We start from the raw sequence: 21,752 nt of genomic DNA, 5'->3' as shown, positions 1-21,752 counted from the left end.
CCCATATTTCCCCGAGTCTACACGTGATCCTTGTACAAGCATTTCGGGATGGCCTTATTGTACCTGCAATTCCCTGAGGAGAGCCAGGGGTGGAAGGAGCCGAAGAAAAGTTGTTACTATTATGGTCCGAGGGGTAGATCTGAAGAAGAAAAAAAGACATGAAATGAGCACTAAGCCTCTACATAATGAACAACATCATGCACTGGGGAAGTGAAACTATGAACTTCAATGAGATACCATGAAGCTGTGGAGGAAGGAGGGAACAAACTCACCGAGGCCAGAGCCTTCCCGATCTCATCTCCTGAACTGCCAGCCGTGGTACCTCGGCTCGCTGCATGAAGACACGGAAAATTATGTTGGTCGGACAATCTCATTCATTAGTGTCTTAGGTACAAAATGAACCATGGACTGACCTCGGATTACGGAGCCAGAGATGCAGTATCATTGTGTGATACTCAATTAACCATTCAAAAAATGGGAGATCTACAAGCTAACAGCATATCGGAATTGAGCTTGTAGATCTGCCATTTTTGAGATAATGTTGCCTATAATGGCATGCTCAAAAGCGGGACGCCAGGATTAAAGTGGTTAAAAGCCATTAAGAGGTCTTACCCATAATGCCATCTCCATTGAGGGATGTGTGGTTGTAGGTGGACGGAGCCGAGTGGAAGCCGTTGACCTCACTGCCATGTAAAGGATAGTTCTGTGGGGACAGAGGCAGGGGTTGACGCTTCTAGAAAGAGAACACAGGTAACTAGATTAGAAAACGCTCACACCCCTCTTAGAAAAGATACAGACTTTCAGTCTTATGAAGGGAAACAAGTGACTTCATGTCTACCAACACGTTTACCAACCATTTCATTATATGGTATGATGATCTCTGTGGATTTTATTAAACAAAACTAAATGCCATATTTAGATAACTAGTACTGATAAAAATGTGAGGGGAAAGCACACAATCATGGGTAAAATCTATGTCGAAGGACGTGAGTGAAAGACCAGACGGTAATATTAGAAAGAGACAGTTCATTTCGCTCACCATCCTATCTTGTGGGTTGATAGCAGAGAAGGAGCCTGGCTGTCCAATGTGAGGGGAGTTGCCCAACATGGCAGAGTAGCCGGATGAAGACCATGGGTCCTCTGGAGATGCACAAATATTATTTGTTATACAAGTACAAAGTATGCAAGCATTAACAATGCACGGTCAAACTCTGTAAAAAATGATAGCGTAAAATAACCACTGCGAGGTTACCTTGCATGTAGAAGGATCCAGGGTAAACAGCTCCAGGCTTGGCACCAGGATATCCTCCATTCTCCCTAGCATATTCATCACCAGATGTGGAAGCGTACACCTAAACAACAGACAGGAAAATAATGCACAGAGTTGGCACACAATTTCCATACACACAAGACCTGGATATTTTATTCTTCTGAAACACATTGCTAATATTTTCCCCTTCACGCATAGCTCTGAACAACAACCGAGGGAAACGAGTCAGAAATACTGGCCCACCCTATCCATGTCAAATGCCATTTAATTACGATACTCTGACAGGCCACAAGATGGCGCGAGGGAGTCTACCAGGCAAGCAGGCCATCCGTCCGTCACCTATGGAGGACAGCACAGCGACCATGGCACGCTGGGAAAAGCAACGGCTCGAATCCCAGTGCACAGCGAGTGCTTCCTCTCGTTCCCAGGGGTCCAGTGACATCGCACTGTCTCTGCCTGGCCTACAGCCGCTCCCCATAGACACCGTCTCACCTCACACACACACACAACACACACTCACACCACCACAACCACGTCTCTGCGGATAACATCAAAATAAACTCAACTATATTTAATCCACTTTCGATGGCGTCGATTGGAGGTTCATTTTTTATCATGCACACGCACACAAGACAAAGCTTCTAAAGACTCCTATAATGACATTGGACATTTTATATTAGTCCCTCAAGGTGTTCAATAATCCTTTCTACTTAGAGCTAACAAAAATGGATGCTGTGCCTGTGGTGACATTCCACTCCCATGTGTTCCACAGCCATAGAATGAAGACAGACATGAGGAGCCCTCCACTTCCTGACACCATCAACCATCATTTACTCTTCCTCACGTGTACTGGAGGGGTGGAGAGACAGAAAAACGGGAGAAAGGAAGACAGAGAGAGAGAGAGAGGAAGAGACGGAGAATGGAGGCTATGCTGCGAAGAATGCTAATCCAGAAAAGGGACTTTTTTTCCTGTAATTTGATTTAACAGGGAGAAGTGGAAAGGGAACGGAGAGATGCACTTCTAATTACAGAGCCATCTGCCTGTTCCTGGACCACGTCCAACTCCACAGGCAGCTGGGCTGAGGAGAGGGAGAGGAGGGAGAGAGACAGAGCGAGAGGGAGAGAGAGAAGGGGGCTGGGATTCAGTCAGCAAGAGAGGGAGGGAGGGAAGGAGGGGGGCCAGAAAGAAGAGAGTGAGAGCAAGCAAGAGAGAAAGAGATTGCAGCGAGTAGGGGGTGGTGGCGGGGTGGGGAGGGAAAAAATGAAGGCCCTGATGATTTATGAAATGCTTAGTGAGATAAGGGGTGGGGGGGGAGACAGAAGAAGGTAATCTAAATGACTTAAACAAAGCTTGATATGGCCAGGGGAGTGTGAAGGGAACAGGGGATTTAAAAATGATCACGGCTAATTCAGGGGAAAACATGACGGAGATGGCTTCATTTAACAATGGGCTTTAGGTTGCTCTTTCACGGGGAACAATGTCGCGCGATTCCTGCTGCTCTGGATGGGAGCGCAGAACCACACAAAGACTGGCACTGCTGGATAATTGTATTCACAGGAAGAAAAGGGATTTCTAGGGTAAAATCCTCCGCTAATAGGGGTTTAATGTAATTCAGGTTGTGACCGTGTAAAGGTCCCCACACTGGCAAAACCAGGGTTGTGACATGTTGCTGGGGGGAGGAGTGAGGAAGTGAGGGGGGTGAATAATATCAAAACTATATTCAAAAATGATAATTGAACAAGCAGGGTTATGAGGCTGGTGCCTGGTGGACAACCTGTGGGCAAGAGAGCAGCTCCTCTGCACTGCTGTTTGATGGTTTGTGAGGACAGTGCTCAGGGATCAGGATCTAGTGTACAGGTATTAGTGGATTACAGAGGTTGGGCACTTTCGAGGAAGGAGGGGGAAGGAGCTTCACCACTAAGGCTAGTGCAGATTTACCAACAGTAATGACAACGATGTGCATTACTATTTGCATGTATAAGGAGGATATTTACCTACAAGTTGAAACTAGTAAAATAGTGATGCCATCACATCAGTTCTTATGGTTGCTTTACTTGCTAGGACTGGATTAAACAAAGTGCACTAGATGTAAAGGAGCAAGAGAGAGAGAGAGAGATAGAGAGAGAGAGAGAGGGAGAGATGAGATGAGAGAGAGAGAGAGATATGAGATGAGATGGGAGGAGTGTTGAAGGGAGGGAGGGACCACAGGATCATCATCATCAGTCATTAATCTGGGCTCAGACACGGGGCTAAGAGGCCTCGCAATGCGCCGCGCCTCACAACTGGGTCACTCACAGGGGGAGGCCCACCCAGACCATCATGTGGCGAGGCGTAGGCGGGGGGGGGGGGAGCAATTCACACACACAACATAATTTGGGCTGAAAACCACATGGCCATCGTTCTCGCTGCGGGGAATGGTTGCGGGTCATACCGAAAAAAAGACGACAGGACCTCCATCAGACCACACAGTCAAATTGTGTGTTCGTTGAACTCAGAAAAGTGTACAATGAAACCAAAGGGCCCCTTTGGTTACATTTTGTACACTGCAGAGTTTAGTAGTTTACACATAGTTTTTAAAAAAAGTCGGAAAGCTAGGTCACACAGAAACTACACTTAAACCGCACACACACACACACAAACTACACTTAAACCACACACTACACTTAAACCACACACGCACAAGCTTTCCACTTAGTTTCCAGGTAATAATACAATAAGATTCCATAATACATCATTCACACTGTGCTGTTGGGTACAGGCTTTAGTTCCGACATACTATTGATCCTAAACCTCAATCCCTAACCTAACCATAACCGCAAGCACGGGAGCAGCACATGTCGGACCATCGCATTTTCACATCGCATGTCCCCATGCTTCGGACCTTTGGTGTGTCAGATCTCTGTGTGCACCCAGTGCTGTTCACGCAATTGGGCTCCAGCTGACAGTGACCCACATTATTATTGTCATTAGAGTATGGTTGTGACACAAGATTGTTACAGAAAATGTCTTTGTGTAACAGCAGTATTATTTTTTTCATTGATGACCAGATAGCAGCTCTGACAGGAGGGGATTCAGGAAAAAATAAGTTCACTTAAAACTTTCAAATATCACAAACTCCCCATTTCATGTTTCATTAGGCCTCCAATAGTCGATTAAGAACAAAGTGAAACTTTTGTGGTTTGGTTTTCCAGTAAATTTAGCTACAGAGAGTAACCGGAGAAACTGAAACTGGGTTCATTACCACTGGTCATATCACCATAAAACGTTGGTGAGGGGTGCGTTAAAACGACCGGATTGGAGAGGGTTAGGTTTAGGTGTGCTGCCCCGTGGGAGGTTAGGGTTAGGGTGAGGGTTTGAGATAGGTTGTAGGACTAATGACTGGTCTAACCAATGACTAGTCTAAACTAAGTACTGCACCCCATAAAACTGCAACTGTAGAGCAATCCAAAGTGGGGCGTGATTGAAAGCCACCACACTAGACAGCAGCACAGAATCCAGGTATTTTCTCCTTTTCTGTACACATGAGAAGCAGACCCTGGGGACTACAAGGAAGCAAGCGTGGACACTGCAGTGACAAGGAAAACTATGTTTATCGGAGGCATTCAGAGTCACCTAGCTGTCAACTCGCAGGGAAAGAGGGACTGAGCAAGAGGACCTTAACCTATGTCTGTCACAGGACTGCTCAAGCAAAGTACTGAGAACAGAGAGAGAAAGAGAGAAGTAGAGCATACTGGCTGTGGGCTGTGAAGGGGAGCAGAAATTAGCTCTTACCGAGGATGGCAGGCCATGGGGTTTCCGGATCTTCTTCGGCTGGGTATCTACAGAGAGAAAGAAAGACAGAGGGGGTAGAGAAACACAAATTGAGGATGTAGTCGTTGACCGTCTGTGTCAGTGCAGGTGCAGTGTGGGCTTCTGGTCCTACCACTATCTAATAATACGTGTGAATGTGGAAAATGTGGAACAAATACGTGGCATACATCAGTGTGTTTTGCGTTTGTGTGTCTCAGTATAACTGAATTTGTTGTTTTAACCCTTGAAGTTTGAATGTGCACTAAAGTATCCACAGTCACACTTGTGTGACGTGAGGTGCGCTCCTATCATACAACACATTCTGTGCTCAGCCAATCAGCTGAGGACATTCCGTGTTCATAAGCACAAAGCTGTGCAAATGAGTACATTCCATGCTCATAGACACAAACACACAAAGTTGTGCATAGGAGGGGCTAGCACTCATCAAAAAGATCCCCATCAATTATATTTCCTACCATAGATCAAAGACAAAATGTTAGTGGAGATCACCTACGCAGCGTGAGATCAACACAATAAAAAGCCCTATTGCACATAAATGGGAACTGTATGTCCTGGATTCGTAAGATGACCTAATAAAGCCATCTATGAAAAGCGTCTATTCCATTGTCCTACCTATGCTTCCATCAGGGGGTCTCCTCCTGGGGTTGTTGGGGTATGACGGGTAGTACTGGGAGGCAGACTTCAGGCCAGAGGGAGACATGGCATCAGGGCTGGGCAATGCAATGTCGCTGGGTAGGAAGCCAGGCTAGAAGGAGACATGGATTTTGTCTTTTAACAATACATTCAAGGTTGCACAATCACAGGAATTCCCTTCTCTTCTAGGAAACGGAGGCCGCTAATTCAATGTGTTTCACAGGAAAATCAAAGTAAGACAAGGGGGTGGCCTTTATATTAGTCCCTTAAAATGAGCCCCCCCCCCCAACCCCAACACAAATTAGAGCCCCATATTATGTGAGGATTAGGCTTAAAGGTTGCTTACCTGGCCTCCAAAGGAAGAATATGGTGGCCTCTCGTTTTTACCTGTAGGATGAGAATGGTCATTGAGGGATTATGAAAATCAAACATTACGCTTGTGCGTGTGTGTGTGTGTGTGTGTGTGTGTGTGTGTGTGTGTGTGTGTGTGTGTGTGTGTGTGTGTGTGTGTGTGTGTGTGTGTGTGTGTGTGTGTGTGTGTGTGTGTGTGTGTGTAAATGAAAAGTAGGTTTGTGAAAGTACAAAAAGTCCAGAGATGCGCCCCCCCCCCCCCCCCCCCCCCATCTTTTTTTTCAGTACGCTCAGCTGCATAAAGCTGCCTGCCAGATAAAACCCTAGGGAGGGTTTCTGCTCTGCTGCCCTAACATCCAACACTCAACCAATGAGCAAACGCACACACATGCATGCACACATAACATTCACATGCATACACAAACGCATCCACGCACACATTTTGCCACCCAGATAACGATGTTTTGCGGTCAAAACAAAATATGCGAAACAGCTACTCAGCCACTGAATTAAAACCCATTGTCATTTCAATTTTTAGCTCTGAAGTTCTGAACAACAGGGCTGCTTTATAATTCATGTTTAAAATTGACCATATCGTCGCTGTCAGGTTAGAAACTTTGTATCTCCATATTGTACGTGTATGTATTTTTGTTTTCAGAAATAAATGCCCTACTTTATCATAACAAAGAAGTAGTGAAAATAGCAGATCTGCAGTATAAGCTCGCAACATCAGCGCTGTGAGTGGTTAAGTAAGCTATTTTTAACTATCTTTGCTTTTTAATTTAAATCACAATAAAAACAATTACGGATATACGAGGTTCGCACCTGGCAGTGACAATATGATGCAACATAAACAAAATGAGCAACAACATTTGACACGGCTCTGACATTCCTGCTTTATCGTCGAATTGAAGGCACATTAGGACGTCAGCCATATTTGGCCTTACATCACACGCAGGGTCGGGGAGGGTCGGGGTGATGTGAGACGTCATAAGATATATCATACCTGCAATCCCTGAGTTGAGGAATGGGGAAGACAGGCCTTCATGCTCACTGTAATGAGATCCCTCTCCATAGCCCTGGAAAAATATTGGCACAAACATACACTGTAATGACACTTAAAGGACCATACCACTGCAAATGCAACATTATCATAGCCACACACAGATTCAGCCAAAAAAAATCTTTGCAACTTTTTCTTCATCAATAGAATCGACTAGTCAATGTTGGCAAAACATCACTGTGTGCTTAAAAATCATGCACATCATAATTCAACTAAATACATTTCCAGGAAAAGTTACAATCATAAATCAATCTTTTGTCCAGGGGGAAATTTCAGCTACACTTTTCAGATCATCCCGCTCTTTAAAATTGACAAAACACAATGATAATATAACTTTGACAGAAATATCCACATAATAATATTTAGTGTGGATTATCTATATCAAATGAGTTTCAAGTCTCTGCAAGTTGGTTTTCATATTGTGCTGAAGACCGATGTCTTCCTAGGAAGAAACAATGCTACAGTATACTGCTGTGGAAAATGGCAATAATTCTAAATGTACTGTGCGTTGTAGTCAATGGGCTAAACATGCTAGACCACTGGTGTGGTCCTTTCAAGTAGGATGTACATGCACCAGCATAAGGCTAAAACACACTAATGAAAAATAGCCAGTGATTCGAGGCCATCTCCCCCCATGTGCAGCTTAGTGGTTACCCTCCCTTTTGCCTCATATCTAACCAAAAGCATCCATGCCAAGGAGATCTGCATCAGCTTGGGGGATTCAAACACCGACTTTCTTAATTATCAACTTGTGGTAATCAAAGTCTGCTGCATTTATTTCACCCCCCGTTCCTTGTATTTACAAAGAGTTGTGCCAGGACAGTTACGGAGGATGTGAAGCCGCAATTACCGGTGGGCTTCCACAGAGGTTCAGGACTGGCAGAGAGCTTGCCAATGCATGATTCTGAGCCAAGGCTATTAGATAGAGAGGAAAACTACTGCTCCGAAAAAGGGGGGGGGGGGGGGGGGGGGGAAATGGCACAGAGCGTGCCAAAATACTAAGCTGATGTGGGGTTTGCAGGAGAGGGTGTTATTTTGCTGTGTACATGTATGGCTGGTTTATTGTGTGCAGACAGACATTCATGTGCACATGAGATACAGACAAAGAGAGTTAGACCAAGACAGATATGTACAGACACACAAAGAAAAAGAGTAAGATGCTCATAAACCGAAAAACATTTGCAACCAAAATGTGTGTGTCCATTCTTACCCGTCCCTGGTTAAAAGAGGGGCTGTTCTGTTCTGCTGATCCCCAGGACCCAGAGCCACTGCGCTCATCTAGACCTGAGAAAGACATGTTACATTGATTAGTAAGAAGACCAGTAACATAGGATAGACATAAAGCAGAGCTGAAAGACACCGCCAGGCAGGGACGTGACTTGGCCACTGCCGTCAAAAGCTCATTAGCATTCCCCAGATGAGACTATATCATTAGTACCATCCTATGTTTCACCACAGGTATGTAGCAAATAGCAATGTCCTTATCCTAAAGTCACATCAGACAGTGGCACCTGTCGACAAATCGTATACTTAGTATCCAGTTTTATTGACAGATCCCAGTGGACCTGGATAGGCACAGCAAAAATGACATTTTACATAAACGCCGTTATATTCTAAAAGGATTTTTACATGAACCGAGAAACTTTTTTTTAAATAAATATGCGAGACGCTTCCCCTTTTCACACGTTCTTCCTATGCAGTATGCATCATGTATGTATAGAATTGATGGGGTGGGTAAGGGGGGGGAAGGTGTGTTGAGAGGGTGAGAAGTGTTGGGTTGAGAGATGATTGAGTATTTGAATGTGTGCATTTTCTTCTGCATTTTGCACAGTTTCACAATTGAAAATATCAAAAACAACTGATAAAAAAAAAACATGATAAAAAGAAAGTAAGATGCTGCTCAGTATACTCATTTACCAATCTAATGAATAGGGGTGTTCTAACAGTGACTGAATATTGGAAGATGTCGATCACTTAATAATTTGCAACCCAAAAAGTTCAACAGGATTAAATAGTTCTTAATGTAAGCCACATTCACATCCCATGATTTATCTAGCTTATATACTGTGTTCACAGATTCCTCTGTGCATCTAAACCAATCACATCAATTTGTGAGTGGGATGTTGAGGACAACTGACTTGGGATTTGCTTACTACATGGTCATCTAAACATTCACAGCGATTTGAGTTCATTTCAATGTAAAATTACGGACGTGTGCTTCCGTGAAACTCGCCACCACTTTAAACAGTCTTTTCAAAGTGGAATATCATGCTACACCTCTGTGTTACTACAGACTTCTGTAGGGCAATGTGGACACCATTTGCAATATGACGTTGGATGGTAAAGCTACATGACTGAGTCCTGAGCTCCAGCGATGGTTTAGTGTGCTGCTGGTGTTTGTCATTTGTGCATTTAAGCCATCGAGTGGAGATGGGCTGCGTACATGGGCTTAACAACGAGAGAGAGGGGGGGGGGGGTCTGTGTGTACACACAGAGGATAGTCGTGTAAGAGAATGAAATAAATATTATTTCAATTCATCATTGAAATTTGTTTAACTACAGAAAATAATGTGCTTGTGATTTACACTTGTAATCAAGACAGCAAGCACCCCACGCTCATATATAAACATATAAATGTATATACACACACACTGTGTGTATATATATATATATATATATATATATATATATACACACACACACACACACACACACACACACACACACACAGTGTGTGTATATACATACATATATATATATATATATATATACAGTATATAAACCATACATACATATACATATATATACAGTATATAAACCATGAAAAAATTCGTTTAAAAACTGAAAATGTGATTTGAATTGTGAAATGTTTTAGGTACACAAAGGGCCAGTATAAGTGACAGAGGGGAAACGCGTCCAAAAGATCGCTGGAGCAGAAAACTCCAAAATACCCCCATCATCCCCTTCTCCCTGTCTTATGCGCTAATGCTATCCAGCCTCTCTGGAGACACAAGGCTTAATTGCATACTGATTTGCATAATTGTGCATATTAATGCGGTTTCCCTATGAATATTCATATTTCGCCTTTGATTTTTGCCTAATTAAAAAAATGTGTGTGAGAGAGCGAAAGAGAATGAACGAGCGAGTAGAGGGATGGAAGGAGAGAGAGAGTGTGAGGGGAGGGAGGAGAGAGAGATGGAAAAGAGGGAGGGAGAGCGAGAGGGGTCTGGGCGAGATCAGCAGCCTGGCTGACGAGTGAGAATGAGTGATGAGACTAACAGAGCGGAGCAAGCACCTACACACGCTGCGACAGCCGTGATCTATGGAGCTGATGCCAGTAGCATGGAGAATCAGGGGAGTGGGGAAGAGAGGGGACGTCAGAAGATCAGCCTCGCTTGCTCACTGTCAGCCTGGCCCTGCTGAAAGGCCATAGGACTAATAAAAGCACTGTGTCGCTGGCAAAACACAGGAGAAGCTGCTGACGGACAAACTGATAAATAAAGATGGCAGGGCAGACTTTTCATCGAGGTGCCTCGATTCATAGCGTGTTTTGTCCGGTGAGAGTCTGACCCAATTTAGAAAGGTGATATGCACCAAACAACCGTGTAACCATTAACTATCAGATATTACAGGACAGCTAGCCTAGCAATGAACGAATATATCTCAAATCAAAAGAAACGCCCTACTTTCAACAGCCAGGAAATGTTACATTAACCAAAACACTGCAAACACTTCCACACCGCCTTTGGGAAACACACAGATCATGCATAATCACCGGCGAAGTCATTTGCTTTGAATAGGCCTAGAAGGCAATGGTTTCGAGTGTTTGAGTCAAACTCTGAATCCTCCATACATTTTTCTAATACACTGCACAGCCTCCTACAAAAGACTCAATTTGACCAGCGGGGGAGCGCGGGATAGAGAGAGCATGGTCGTGCAGGAGAAGTCTGTCAACATTGTTTCACACTTAGTGGAGTAATTAACTCAGAGGCAATTAAACAAGGTGGAAAGCTGCTGAGGTGACACTGACACTCAGCCAGCCTATGAGAGCCAAACATTGTGCTATACCAGGGGAGGGCAGGCAAGAGGAGAGGACTGTTGTGATGGTTGCCATGTTACCCCTCTTCCACTGATGCCACTGCAAAATATTAAGAATCATTAACTTTAAGTAACAATAGTGGCCGCAGGGGGGGAAACACTGGAATTATTTATTATGCATTCTCACTATTAATTCAATAAGTAAACGGGGGCCATATTATACTAAAGTAACGGGGAGTTGTCAAACTAATGCCGATCCCTTTCATCCAAAACACTGCATTTTTGGACAAATTGTTTTAACTACTAGTACTAAGTAAAGTTAAGTAACTACTTACTTACATCTACTACACTAGCTGCAATACCGTGTGCGCGTAGCGTGCTGTGCCGTTTGTTGTGATAGGGAGAAGGGGGAACAGGCCTGTTGTATCCCTTGAAGTTGTGTGTGTGTGTTGGGGGACGTTGCCAGCAGCTGCAGAGGTGACAGAGGGGACGCCTGCCTGAAGGCTCGTAGGCTTGGCCAGATCCTCACACTCCACCTCCCCAATATCCCCTTCACTTCAGTACACTCCAATCCTCTCCTACACGACACACCCCTCTCCTCTCCGCACACACACACGCTCTGACCACTGAGGAGGGAAGAGGGACGCCTAATGCAATTAGCACCCCTCTGAGCACTTTTGTGCTGATGAATAGAGGTGGTCTGGTGGGCCACCAGACCACTCCGCCGTTCCCGCGCTGACGGCTCCCTGACTACACAAGCCGCCAAAGGCTGACGTCACAGGCGGACCTTGCTTCTCTCAATTTCAGTTCTTGTGCATCATCTGCATCAACCAGCGAGGTTCACAGCCGTAATCACATATAGGCCCCCCCACTACAGCATGATGAACAAGATCCTGTGAACGAAGCTGCAGGACGCCATACAACAAAGCAACAGGACAGATCTCAACTCACTACTACCGATGACACATCCAGGTGACGGGGAACAGCCATGGAGGTTTAAGGGCACCTGAACAGCCACATTATCCATTTCACTGACACAAACAGTGCACAATTCTGTGTACTAAATGTGATAAACATCTACATGAAACTCCTGGCACACAATTTGCAGATGTTTGCACTTTGACTCTCGTTTGCTATCAGAACCTACCTGGCGCTTGTTGGAAGTTAGATGTGACAGCTATGATAAGTATCACATTCAAAATGTGTCAGTGACAAAAGGGGCACACTTTAGGACTTGGGGGTGGTGGGGTGTTTCGGGGTGGTGGAGGAGGGGTAGGCAGGAATTAACTCCTCACTGCTAAGTAATTGCCTGCTCTAATAGAAACAAACAGATTCCTGCCTTCCACTGGCTGATCCCTCTATTCAGTGAGCTCTCTCCCACTCCGGCCACTCACTGCATGCTGGGCCAGTTTAAGAGGCTGCAAGCTGGGGGTGAGGGGCATTGTCTCAGGCTCAAGCCATTTCCTGCAGATCAGTGGGGGGAAGAGCCCTGTGCTGTGTTGGGGGAGGAGTGTTTTACACTTCAGGGTGGGGGAGTCGTTTCAAGTCCATAAGCCCCTTTTTTGCCTTTGTTCCTCTGTGGCTGAGTTCTCACTCTGGGGAAGGCTGGGGAGTGTGACTCGATTTCACACGGCAGGTTGGCAGGGTGACAGAAGAGTGGAGCAACATGACTTACTAATAACATTCAGGAAGAGAGCAAAAGCTGGCTCATATGCTTCAGGTGTTCTGGGGTGGGAAACTGACAGCCATTTTGGGCTTTGAAAAGGAAAGCAACAGAAGCCAAAACAATGAAAGCACACTTATAATTTATGGAAGAGGGGGATGTTTAAACTAACATGATCCTGCTAAATGTGAATATTAGGCAATTTCCAGAGTAGAAAAGGCCATGTCAAGGTTTTATTTTTACATTAAGCAAAATAATTGTCTTCCAGCTACACTGTGTTAAAAACACTTAAGATGGTCAAATCCCTCGGGCTGTATGACTCACATTGGATAGATAAAGAAAGAGGATTTAACAGGAGAGACCACCACACATAAAGGCATAGTAGAGCAAGCTGTTGCATGTCCCCTAACAAGAACTCCCATCAAAGTGAGGCTCTAGACAGCTTACCACCAGCAGTAAAATATACACATGCTTTCCTCATCCTGCCTAGGTTAAATACACGCATATTTCTTTTCCGGATTCCAGCTAGGTTCAAAATGTGAAAATGCTGAATGCAAGCAATTTCTTTCCATTTGATGTGTTAAATAAATAAGCACCGTTTTCAAGGCACATACTGCAGTTAGCACTTTCTCATTTCTGCAAGCAGGCAAATGTATATTCCAAGCAGGATACAGCCATGTCAATAAACATTAAGTACAAAGACAAGTCAACAGCTAATGGTTGAGAAACTAAAATAATCATGTTTTGAAAGGAGATGTTTAATGCTTCTTTATGACTAATTAGTTACGTTTGATACCTAATAAAGAATGCAGTAAAACATTATGTGGTCTCAGACGATTCTGTTTCTGTAGGTGTTCTGCACTGTGGAGGGAATCTTACCTGATCCACTGAACTGACTGCTAGCGAGCGTTGTTGGTCTTGGCTTTCCATTGGCGACAGGAGGTGCAAACATCTATGAGATGGAGAGAGAAAATGCTAAGTAACAAAACACCAGTCGACGCACTTCACACATTATAATTTCACCCAGCCAAAATACTTTGTCACTTTATGTATGACTTCATTGATCACCAATGCCCCCCCCCACCTTCCCCCAAAGCGAAAGAATACTAAGAGCTTTAGCATTTGAGAAATGTTACACTTCTTTCTCTTACAAAATTGAGAGAAAAGGTGTTAAGACACTCAAACACCCTCAGAAATGTTGTAGTCAAAATGTTTGAGTAGAAACATTGGTGAGCAGATCGTTTGACTCAAAATGTTAGTTCACCAATGTTTCTGGTAGCATGTAACAGTAACACTACACTGTGGTAGTTTTCTGGTAGGATGGTATCTAGGCCATTACAATATGCCAACGCTTGAAAAATAAACCACTGAATCTGGTGACGAGTTAGCTTTACCAGCTTTTATTGCAGAAGGTGCATCAGTTACGGAAAACCTTCAGTCATTAAATAAATATTGCATTTGGTATATATGTTGCACACACACACTAGATATATGCTGAGCATCTAGAACCAAACAACAAGGAAGAGTCAAACATAACCCTCATAAAGGGGACTTTTCCCCCACGACCACTCCTTGTTGATTTTGTTATAAAAGCAATGAAAACAACTACTTTAGTGGGGGCTGTTGACACGCCTAGCATGTCATGACTGAGCACCATAAAAGAGCTGCAATGCAACAGCCACATCCTCCTAACCATCCGTATTAATTGACTTTCCTAAATAAAAGAAACGGGAGTTTCTGAATGTTATATACACATCATAGGGTTTTCGATGACCCAGCCGACACCTACAGTACTTTTAACTGTAGTTAGTCAAAAGAAACCTCATGGGACAAACAATTACTTCATTAAGATTAATGTTTTAAAATTACCCTTTGTCCATTCATACATAATTAGTATCTATAAGGCACAATTTAGTTTTGCCCAGCTATTCAATTTATTGAGAGAGAGAGAGAGAGAGAGAGAGAGAAACCTGACATTGGTCCTATGAGAACGGATGTCAACACAACACGCAGCTTAACAAAGGCATCAAAACAAACAAAAACACAGGTGAATAAAAAACAACTATGAATGCTGCAGAACGGATGTCTAGAGAATACTTCTAAAAGCATTGCCGTGATAATCATCAGCTATCAAATTGTGTTTGTTGTGACCAACAAAAAAAACGAGGGAAAAAATAAAGAATCCTCTTCAGTTCTGAAAATAACACTAAAAGAAATTAATCTCCTCCAGAATGAACAACAAGCCATCGTCTCAGGCCCAGATCATATATCATAAATGTGTCTGTTGAACTGCTTGTAGCAGTGAGGAGTTGGTGTAAATTTGGTCCTGGTGACTCAGGTTTTCTCACGGTCCTACACATGAAATCTGTACTGTTATTCAACTCTCTGAAAGTGTAGACAATTTGATTTGTAGATTTTACTGTGTGGTTCTTCTAATATTACTTTCAGGTACCCGTGTTGATTTCTTTTTAAAGATATTTAGACGTTATGTATCGTATCCGAGCATTACCTGAATAGCAGGTGTGATTTCCCAGTAGCACAGTGAGTTCCCATTACCCCACTGGTGAATGAGTAGAGTCTGCATACACAACTGAGTAACTAAGTAACTAATCTTTAAAAACATCTCTTCTAAAAAATTAAAATAAGAGTCTGAAATATACCTACAATGAGCTAAACATCCATCCATCTATTAAAAAGGACATAACATTGGTATTGCATTTTAGCCAATTGACTATGACTCATGGTATGCTCTACTGCCGACCATTTTCAAAAGCATACAGTAGGTTTCTTTTCTCTCCATTCTCAAGGAATTCCATTGGTTTGTTTCCACTCATCTCAGTAGAATACAGTATGAAAATCAACATGCAGCCACCTGACATTTGATTGAGATCCACTAAGTAAATAGTATGTGGATATTTGTCAATATTATGAAATCTGTTCATGTTAATACAATTTAAAGTGTAATTTGATTTGTAAAATCTAGCTGAACATACTTGAGAAAGGATTGATTTATGCCTGAAACAGTTAACAGCATTGAACAGCTGGTGAAGCAGAGAATGTTATGGTAGATTTACCACTTGAAAGTTTGATCCTTAAAAACATTGCAAAATCCGATAACCTTGCAATTATTCCAAAATATAACAAACTGTAATATGCATTAGCAAATGTAAATTACATCATGAGTCGTAGTCAACAGGCTAAACATGCAATACCGCCTATATGGTCTTTTAAATGGGATGGAAACAAAAGTAAAGTGTGCCGCATCCTGCCATGCTAGATGACAGATGACAGAATCACTGCCATTCCTATTTTTTTAAATCAGAACTGACCAAAGGTAGAAGGCACACATGCAAACTCACCCCACTACCCATCCCATACAGCCTTATCTCTCTCTTCAAGTCCAACTCCTACCTTCCACTCATTTTGTACCCACCTCTCTGACTCAGACCTCTCCCTCCCACCGCCATCCAAACCCACGTCTCAAGTCTATCTGCCTCCCCATCCCTTCCAGGCACAGACCCTTAACCCACTGCTACCCAGACCCCTATCCCATTGCCACCCCGATCACCCATCCCACTGCCCCCCCAGACCCCTATCCCACTGCCTTACCGCACTGAAATCCAAGAGGTCGTTGAGTTCCTTGTCTGTTCCCACTGTTCCCGCAGCCATTCGTTGCTGCTGCTGCTCGTTCATGCCCTTCAGTCTCTAATAAACCCTACGAGAGAGATTTGCAGATACCAATGTTTAATGGCACCAGACCACAGTGAGTACACACATTAAATGTGGTTATAAAAAAGGGGGGGACAACAACAATCTGTCTGATTCAAACTACCACTGTCTGGTTAGATCACTTAAAAACCATAAACAGGGCAGCCATGTAGGCTGCTCCTTCATGTCCTAAAAATACTGGGAATATGTCAACACTGTTCATAGAAGCAGGTGAATTTAATGAACTTTCCCTAAAGCGGCAACATCCATACCCACTCAGGTCCACCACAAATACCTGTCTTTCAAAACTTTGAACATGACAATTTATAAAAAAAACAGTGGCCAAATTATTATCATTTTGACAACATTCCGAGTGAGGCAAATTTTCCTCAGATGCTGCCTTTCCACTCAGGCAGAGAAAAATACAATGACACATAATGATGAATATGCTGCCTTTAGTCAAATAACTACCAAGTAATCACTTAAAATTTGTCTTTCTTCACGCAACCCTCGCAAATCATGCACGCATACGTCGATCACTCATTGCTACATAAAAGATAATGTAATACATTTACAATTACAGACATAATTGGGACTATTGTTAGCCCAAGGAAATAGGGGTGAAAGGCAGAGTTAATGACTGTATGCAAGCACGTCATTACCAAATTACCATATGTCAACTCAGAAGGAACCTTGTCAAATGACACAGTGAGCATGAATACTGGATTTACCCTGTTTTGCATTCCAACGGAAGCCTGAGGCAACTCTCTGATGCTGAGCAGTGGCTCTGCATGCCTGACAGAGGAACTGGTGGAGAGCAAGTGGAGGAATAGAGGCACTGGGACACCAACAGGTGGTGTGCTTTTACAGCCTCTTTGGTAATCCAGCACTAGTATAATTTGTTGTTTCAATGGAAAAATTAAATTAAGGGCTTTGAGCTAATATAATTAACAAAAAAAAACACAAACAAGGATTTGATATGATCCAAATCACTACAGGGGGAATCTTCTCAATTGAGAATCCATAGCATACACATAGACGAGACAAAGTCTTAGGTCTAAGCGTAACATCCCTTTTCCAAAATTCAGCACTGCTTCAGCAGAGCTGGACAGGACAGACTAGGTTTTGTGAATGCAGACTAGCATACATAATCTAACCTTGAGATGGGGAAAGGAAGTGGGCAAACACCACACATATGCCCAAGTGTAAATATGATACGCATTAGTCTTTGATTGCCTTTTCTTAACTTTTGGATAAGGTGACCAATAAAGGGCAAATAACATTGGCCAAACGTAGCTAAAAAATGTTGGCTATTATTTTCCAAATATTTGGAGACATCTCATCTGATAGTTAAAGAGGCAAAGATTAAGGCTTCTGGTGACAAAATGGCATCTTCTGCAACTGTTGGATGATTTTGGATCAATATTTGAAGGAGGCAAAAGATTAGGGCTCTTTGTCAACCCACACAAACCAGAGGGCTCTTTCACAAAGGAGGCTGTATGTCCTAGGGTGAAACAAAATTTGGTTCGAGACTCGAGTAATGGATGCTTAATTTGGAACAAGAACTTTACTACATTTAACCACCGGTCATGAGAGCAAACACATCAGAATGATGTGCAGGACTACGTAAGTGAGCGTGTGACAATGCTCTCCAAATGTGTACTAACCAAGCACCCTTTATATGCCCTTAATAAACCTACAATTATTTGTGGAATAATGTGTTAACATTATATTTTACGATATTCTGTCAAATAAAAAAATAAACAAGCTACAAATGTGCACAGAATGCATGGGAACATTTTAGTTGTTAAGAGTAAAGGTAAAACATAATAAAAATGTTGACTATAAATGTGTGATTACCACATTGTTATCGCCATATTAGCGACTAGGAGTATTTGTGCTCAATGGAAAAGACAGTCAACAGTTGTTACAAATTATACTACAAAAGACACAAATGTTATGTATTTGCATCTAAAACATAAGCAAATGTGCCTCACTACTTCCCATGTGTGGAATTAAACGATGTACGTAAACATAATGCTGATACACGGTGTAAACATGACTACATGGTCAACTATTGACTAGGCCACATCCAGGACCATGAGCATAGCCTACTGACAACTAACCCAGCACTATTGTGTTTTGAACTAGTCCCTAAATTGTCCTCGTGTTGTCAAAAGGGAACCAACAATATCTGCTAACTAACATGGTCAAAACAAACAATCGTGCTTGTAAATACACGTGCTGTTCCCCCGAGTATATATAAAAAGGAAACAATGTTTCCAACTTCAGCAACCAACAAATGTTACGTCTCCTTTCGGGATTTTAGGGTTCAAGTTGTGCATTATGAGGGAGTTCAGGCGGTGGGGGTTGGGGGGAATAAGGAATTTCCTGCCAAATGTGCAATAAAATAAAGTCTCGCCCGTGAGCAGGCAGTCCCATAAAGGGATTCTTAAAAGATATCCAATGGGTTTTTTTTCTTATATAAGACAATAAAGTTTGTTGGTGGTGTAGCGAAAATTAACGCACAACTGAAACTTCAAAATGGTCAACATTACAAATGATTTCATATTCCTACATTGTTGCTATTGTTCTGGTCATTGGGCGAGTGGAAAGGACACAAAGAAAGAAAAAGAAAAATCTAAGTGCGGCTTCTTGTAGAGAAGCAACGTTTAGCGGAGTGTTTTTTGTAGAACAAAGGAGTAATTTCCTCTTCTTCGTGGTCGATGCGGAGACCATCACACACTTGGCTCGCCACCTCAAACCAGACAAAAACTTGCATCCCCCGCTTTAACCACACATTCCCAAAACTTTTCTAAAATTTGCAGGCACTACAATATAACCTTATGAAACATTACATGCAATGTGCCTAAAATACGTGAGCGAAATGGGAGTAATTACCTTTCCTCTTCAAACGTCTGGTATCCAACAGTAAAAAAAAGAAAGGCAGAGACTCGGCAAGGGAAAAAACATAAAACTTCGGGAGAATTTCGACCTCAGTGTATGAAACGCATTGGATCGCCGTGGATGTCTTTCCTTTTCGCCACTAAAACACCCTGATTTTCGCACAGCGCCCACGTGTTCGATACAATGTAACCAAGTCTACGTGCAAACAATTCTATTATAGTTACTAATCTCGCGTCTTTCCTTTTTGTTGTTACAATTGAGATGATTTCATTCTTCTAGTAGACATCTTCACCACCTCCGTCCACATTGTCAGACGCAACAACGTATCCCTCCGCCACAAAAAGTGAGGGCCTCAAAGCCAAGCGGTGTCCAATTTCAAACGCCTTTGAGGGACGGGGCTGTTTTCGCAAGAAGGTAAGGAAAATGTACCTCGAATAATCGCCGAGGCCGAAATCGGTAAACGTTCCGACGTTAAAGCTCCGTCTTTCTCCGCCCGAACCCCTCGCTTCAAAATACGGGCACTAGTACAGCACTATGTTGTCCGGCGGAAAGTTACAGCAAGAAAGTTAGCTGCGATTACACAGCAGCTTGGCGAGATGGAACGATAAATCCGAGGGAGTCCGGCGAATGAGAAGGCAGATATAGTTGACGGGCAGGCGCACGGACCAATGGGCGTGTGCAGATGGACCCTCCCTCTTCTTGACGCTCACTTTCCCTGTGTGCTCGGGGAGGGTGGCTGGCTGAGGGGGGGCTATGCGCTGACATCATTTTATTGCTTTGGTTGCTGAGACCTCCTTTGCTGTTATTATGAACGTGGCCAACACAACGCTCCACCGTTTTATTTAGTGATTTGCTGCAACTACACATTTTTATTTTTTGTTTAACCAACTATTACAATGGCATAACAGTGCTATTATTATTTCCTTATGTTGGGGTTTAGAATAATAGATCATGAGCTTGCTGCATATTACAAAAGGGCCCCTGTTTACACCGGTATGGTCTTCATTCAAAGTCCAGTATTATATAGCCCAAAAGAAAATATATTGGGAAAAACACGAAACATGCTACTGTAGGCTATAATCCATTGGAATTTACCAAATGCCAACCGTGCCTAGAGTAAATGTACACATGTTGCTTCCGTTATACCCTCTTTTGACAAGAGAAAGTTTCAAGCACAAGAATATTACATTTATAAATTAAAAAGTAAATCTAGGAGTACAATGTTATGCTAAACCTCTCCTGATGCTAAAAGGATGGAACATGTCCGCTTACATTACCTTTTTCCTCGTCTTTTTATCCCAGAAACATAAAACCAAGGTATCCCCAGTAACTGTTCCTGTTCCAGTGCAGACTGAGTGGATAGGAGGGAATGGAAGGAGTATAGGATCACAGAGTAGGGGATCATAACAGAGAGCATGAATGTAGGGGGAGGGGAGAGAGGAGGAGGTGACACAGAGTGAAGGGAGAGAGAAATATAGTGAAAGAAAGAACAGTTAAAATTGCGGGGGAGGGGGTGGGGGGGTCATAGTTGATGGTCATCAGGAACTTGGCAATAGTATTAGCATGAGCTTATACAGGGAGAAAAAACTTTGATAAACCTGTCATAGACGTGGAAATTGAAATACATTTAGGGTAAATTATGACCATTATATGATCCACTCTGCAATAGTATACTTTTAGATCAGCAAGAGGACCCTGATGTAACCAAGTCTTAATGCTTTCCATGGTTTTATCCTCGCAGCAGTTTTTGTATTGACTTTGTGCTTTCTTTTGAAATGTGCCCATTCTACATACTGTGAATACAATTTTCAATCAATCAAGACATTTCCAGAGAAAAGTATTCTCTCATTCACCGCAAACATGTGAAATGTCTCACATGACATAATGACACAATACCTGAAAATTGTATGTGGGTGTTAGAGACAGCTGCTGTTGTGAATCTGAGGGCAAACTTTGCAATGGAGTACCATTGTCTGTTTACAATCTGATTAGAGCATTTAAAATGTGTTAAGGAAAAAACAATTTACTGCTGATATTTGGTTGAAACCCATCTTACACGTAGGCCTATGACTACGTTGTAGCATCAACCGGTGGATATCATCAGAAAAATATTCGAATCACTGTAGGAGTGTAGGAGCATGGATAATACGTGCCTATATTGCTTACGTAAAAAACGGGGCCGCTGAAAATGCAAATGTATGCTAACAGTATTATAATTCCTGGTCTAATGCCTCAATCTGTCTGTTTGCAGAAGTTACTAGGGCTGTCAATAGGACATATAGGTAAATAATCCAATGAGTCTCCCCTG

General features: G+C 42.8%; 1 protein-coding gene across 5 annotated transcripts in view; it reads right to left on the bottom strand.

Moving 5' to 3' along the window:
* The window catches only part of tcf3b (transcription factor 3b), a 29,852-nt gene extending 9,832 nt beyond the window's left edge, over positions 1–20,020 (bottom strand). The window contains exons 1-13 of one of the 5 annotated variants that reach the window (XM_083767406.1): positions 19,439–20,020; positions 16,439–16,544; positions 13,709–13,781; positions 8,339–8,412; positions 7,072–7,144; positions 6,061–6,101; positions 5,694–5,826; positions 5,043–5,089; positions 1,253–1,352; positions 1,040–1,140; positions 613–733; positions 273–331; positions 64–139 (exon numbers count right to left, since the gene is read on the bottom strand). In XM_083767406.1, the coding sequence (XP_083623532.1) occupies positions 64–139; positions 273–331; positions 613–733; positions 1,040–1,140; positions 1,253–1,352; positions 5,043–5,089; positions 5,694–5,826; positions 6,061–6,101; positions 7,072–7,144; positions 8,339–8,412; positions 13,709–13,781; positions 16,439–16,522 (982 nt within the window). In that variant the 5' untranslated portion in view covers positions 16,523–16,544; positions 19,439–20,020. The remainder of the gene's footprint in view (positions 1–63; positions 140–272; positions 332–612; positions 734–1,039; positions 1,141–1,252; positions 1,353–5,042; positions 5,090–5,693; positions 5,827–6,060; positions 6,102–7,071; positions 7,145–8,338; positions 8,413–13,708; positions 13,782–16,438; positions 16,545–19,438) is intronic. The other 4 variants (XM_083767408.1, XM_083767405.1, XM_083767407.1 and 1 more) reach the window with 4 other exon arrangements.
* Between the last annotated feature and the right edge of the window lie 1,732 nt (positions 20,021–21,752).

The sequence above is a fragment of the Protomyctophum parallelum genome (assembly GCF_964188405.1).
Source record: "Protomyctophum parallelum genome assembly, chromosome: 6".
Taxonomy (NCBI): Eukaryota; Metazoa; Chordata; class Actinopteri; order Myctophiformes; family Myctophidae; genus Protomyctophum; species Protomyctophum parallelum.
Note: the sequence above shows the minus strand (reverse complement) of the source record. Positions and strands in the feature narration are given on the sequence as shown.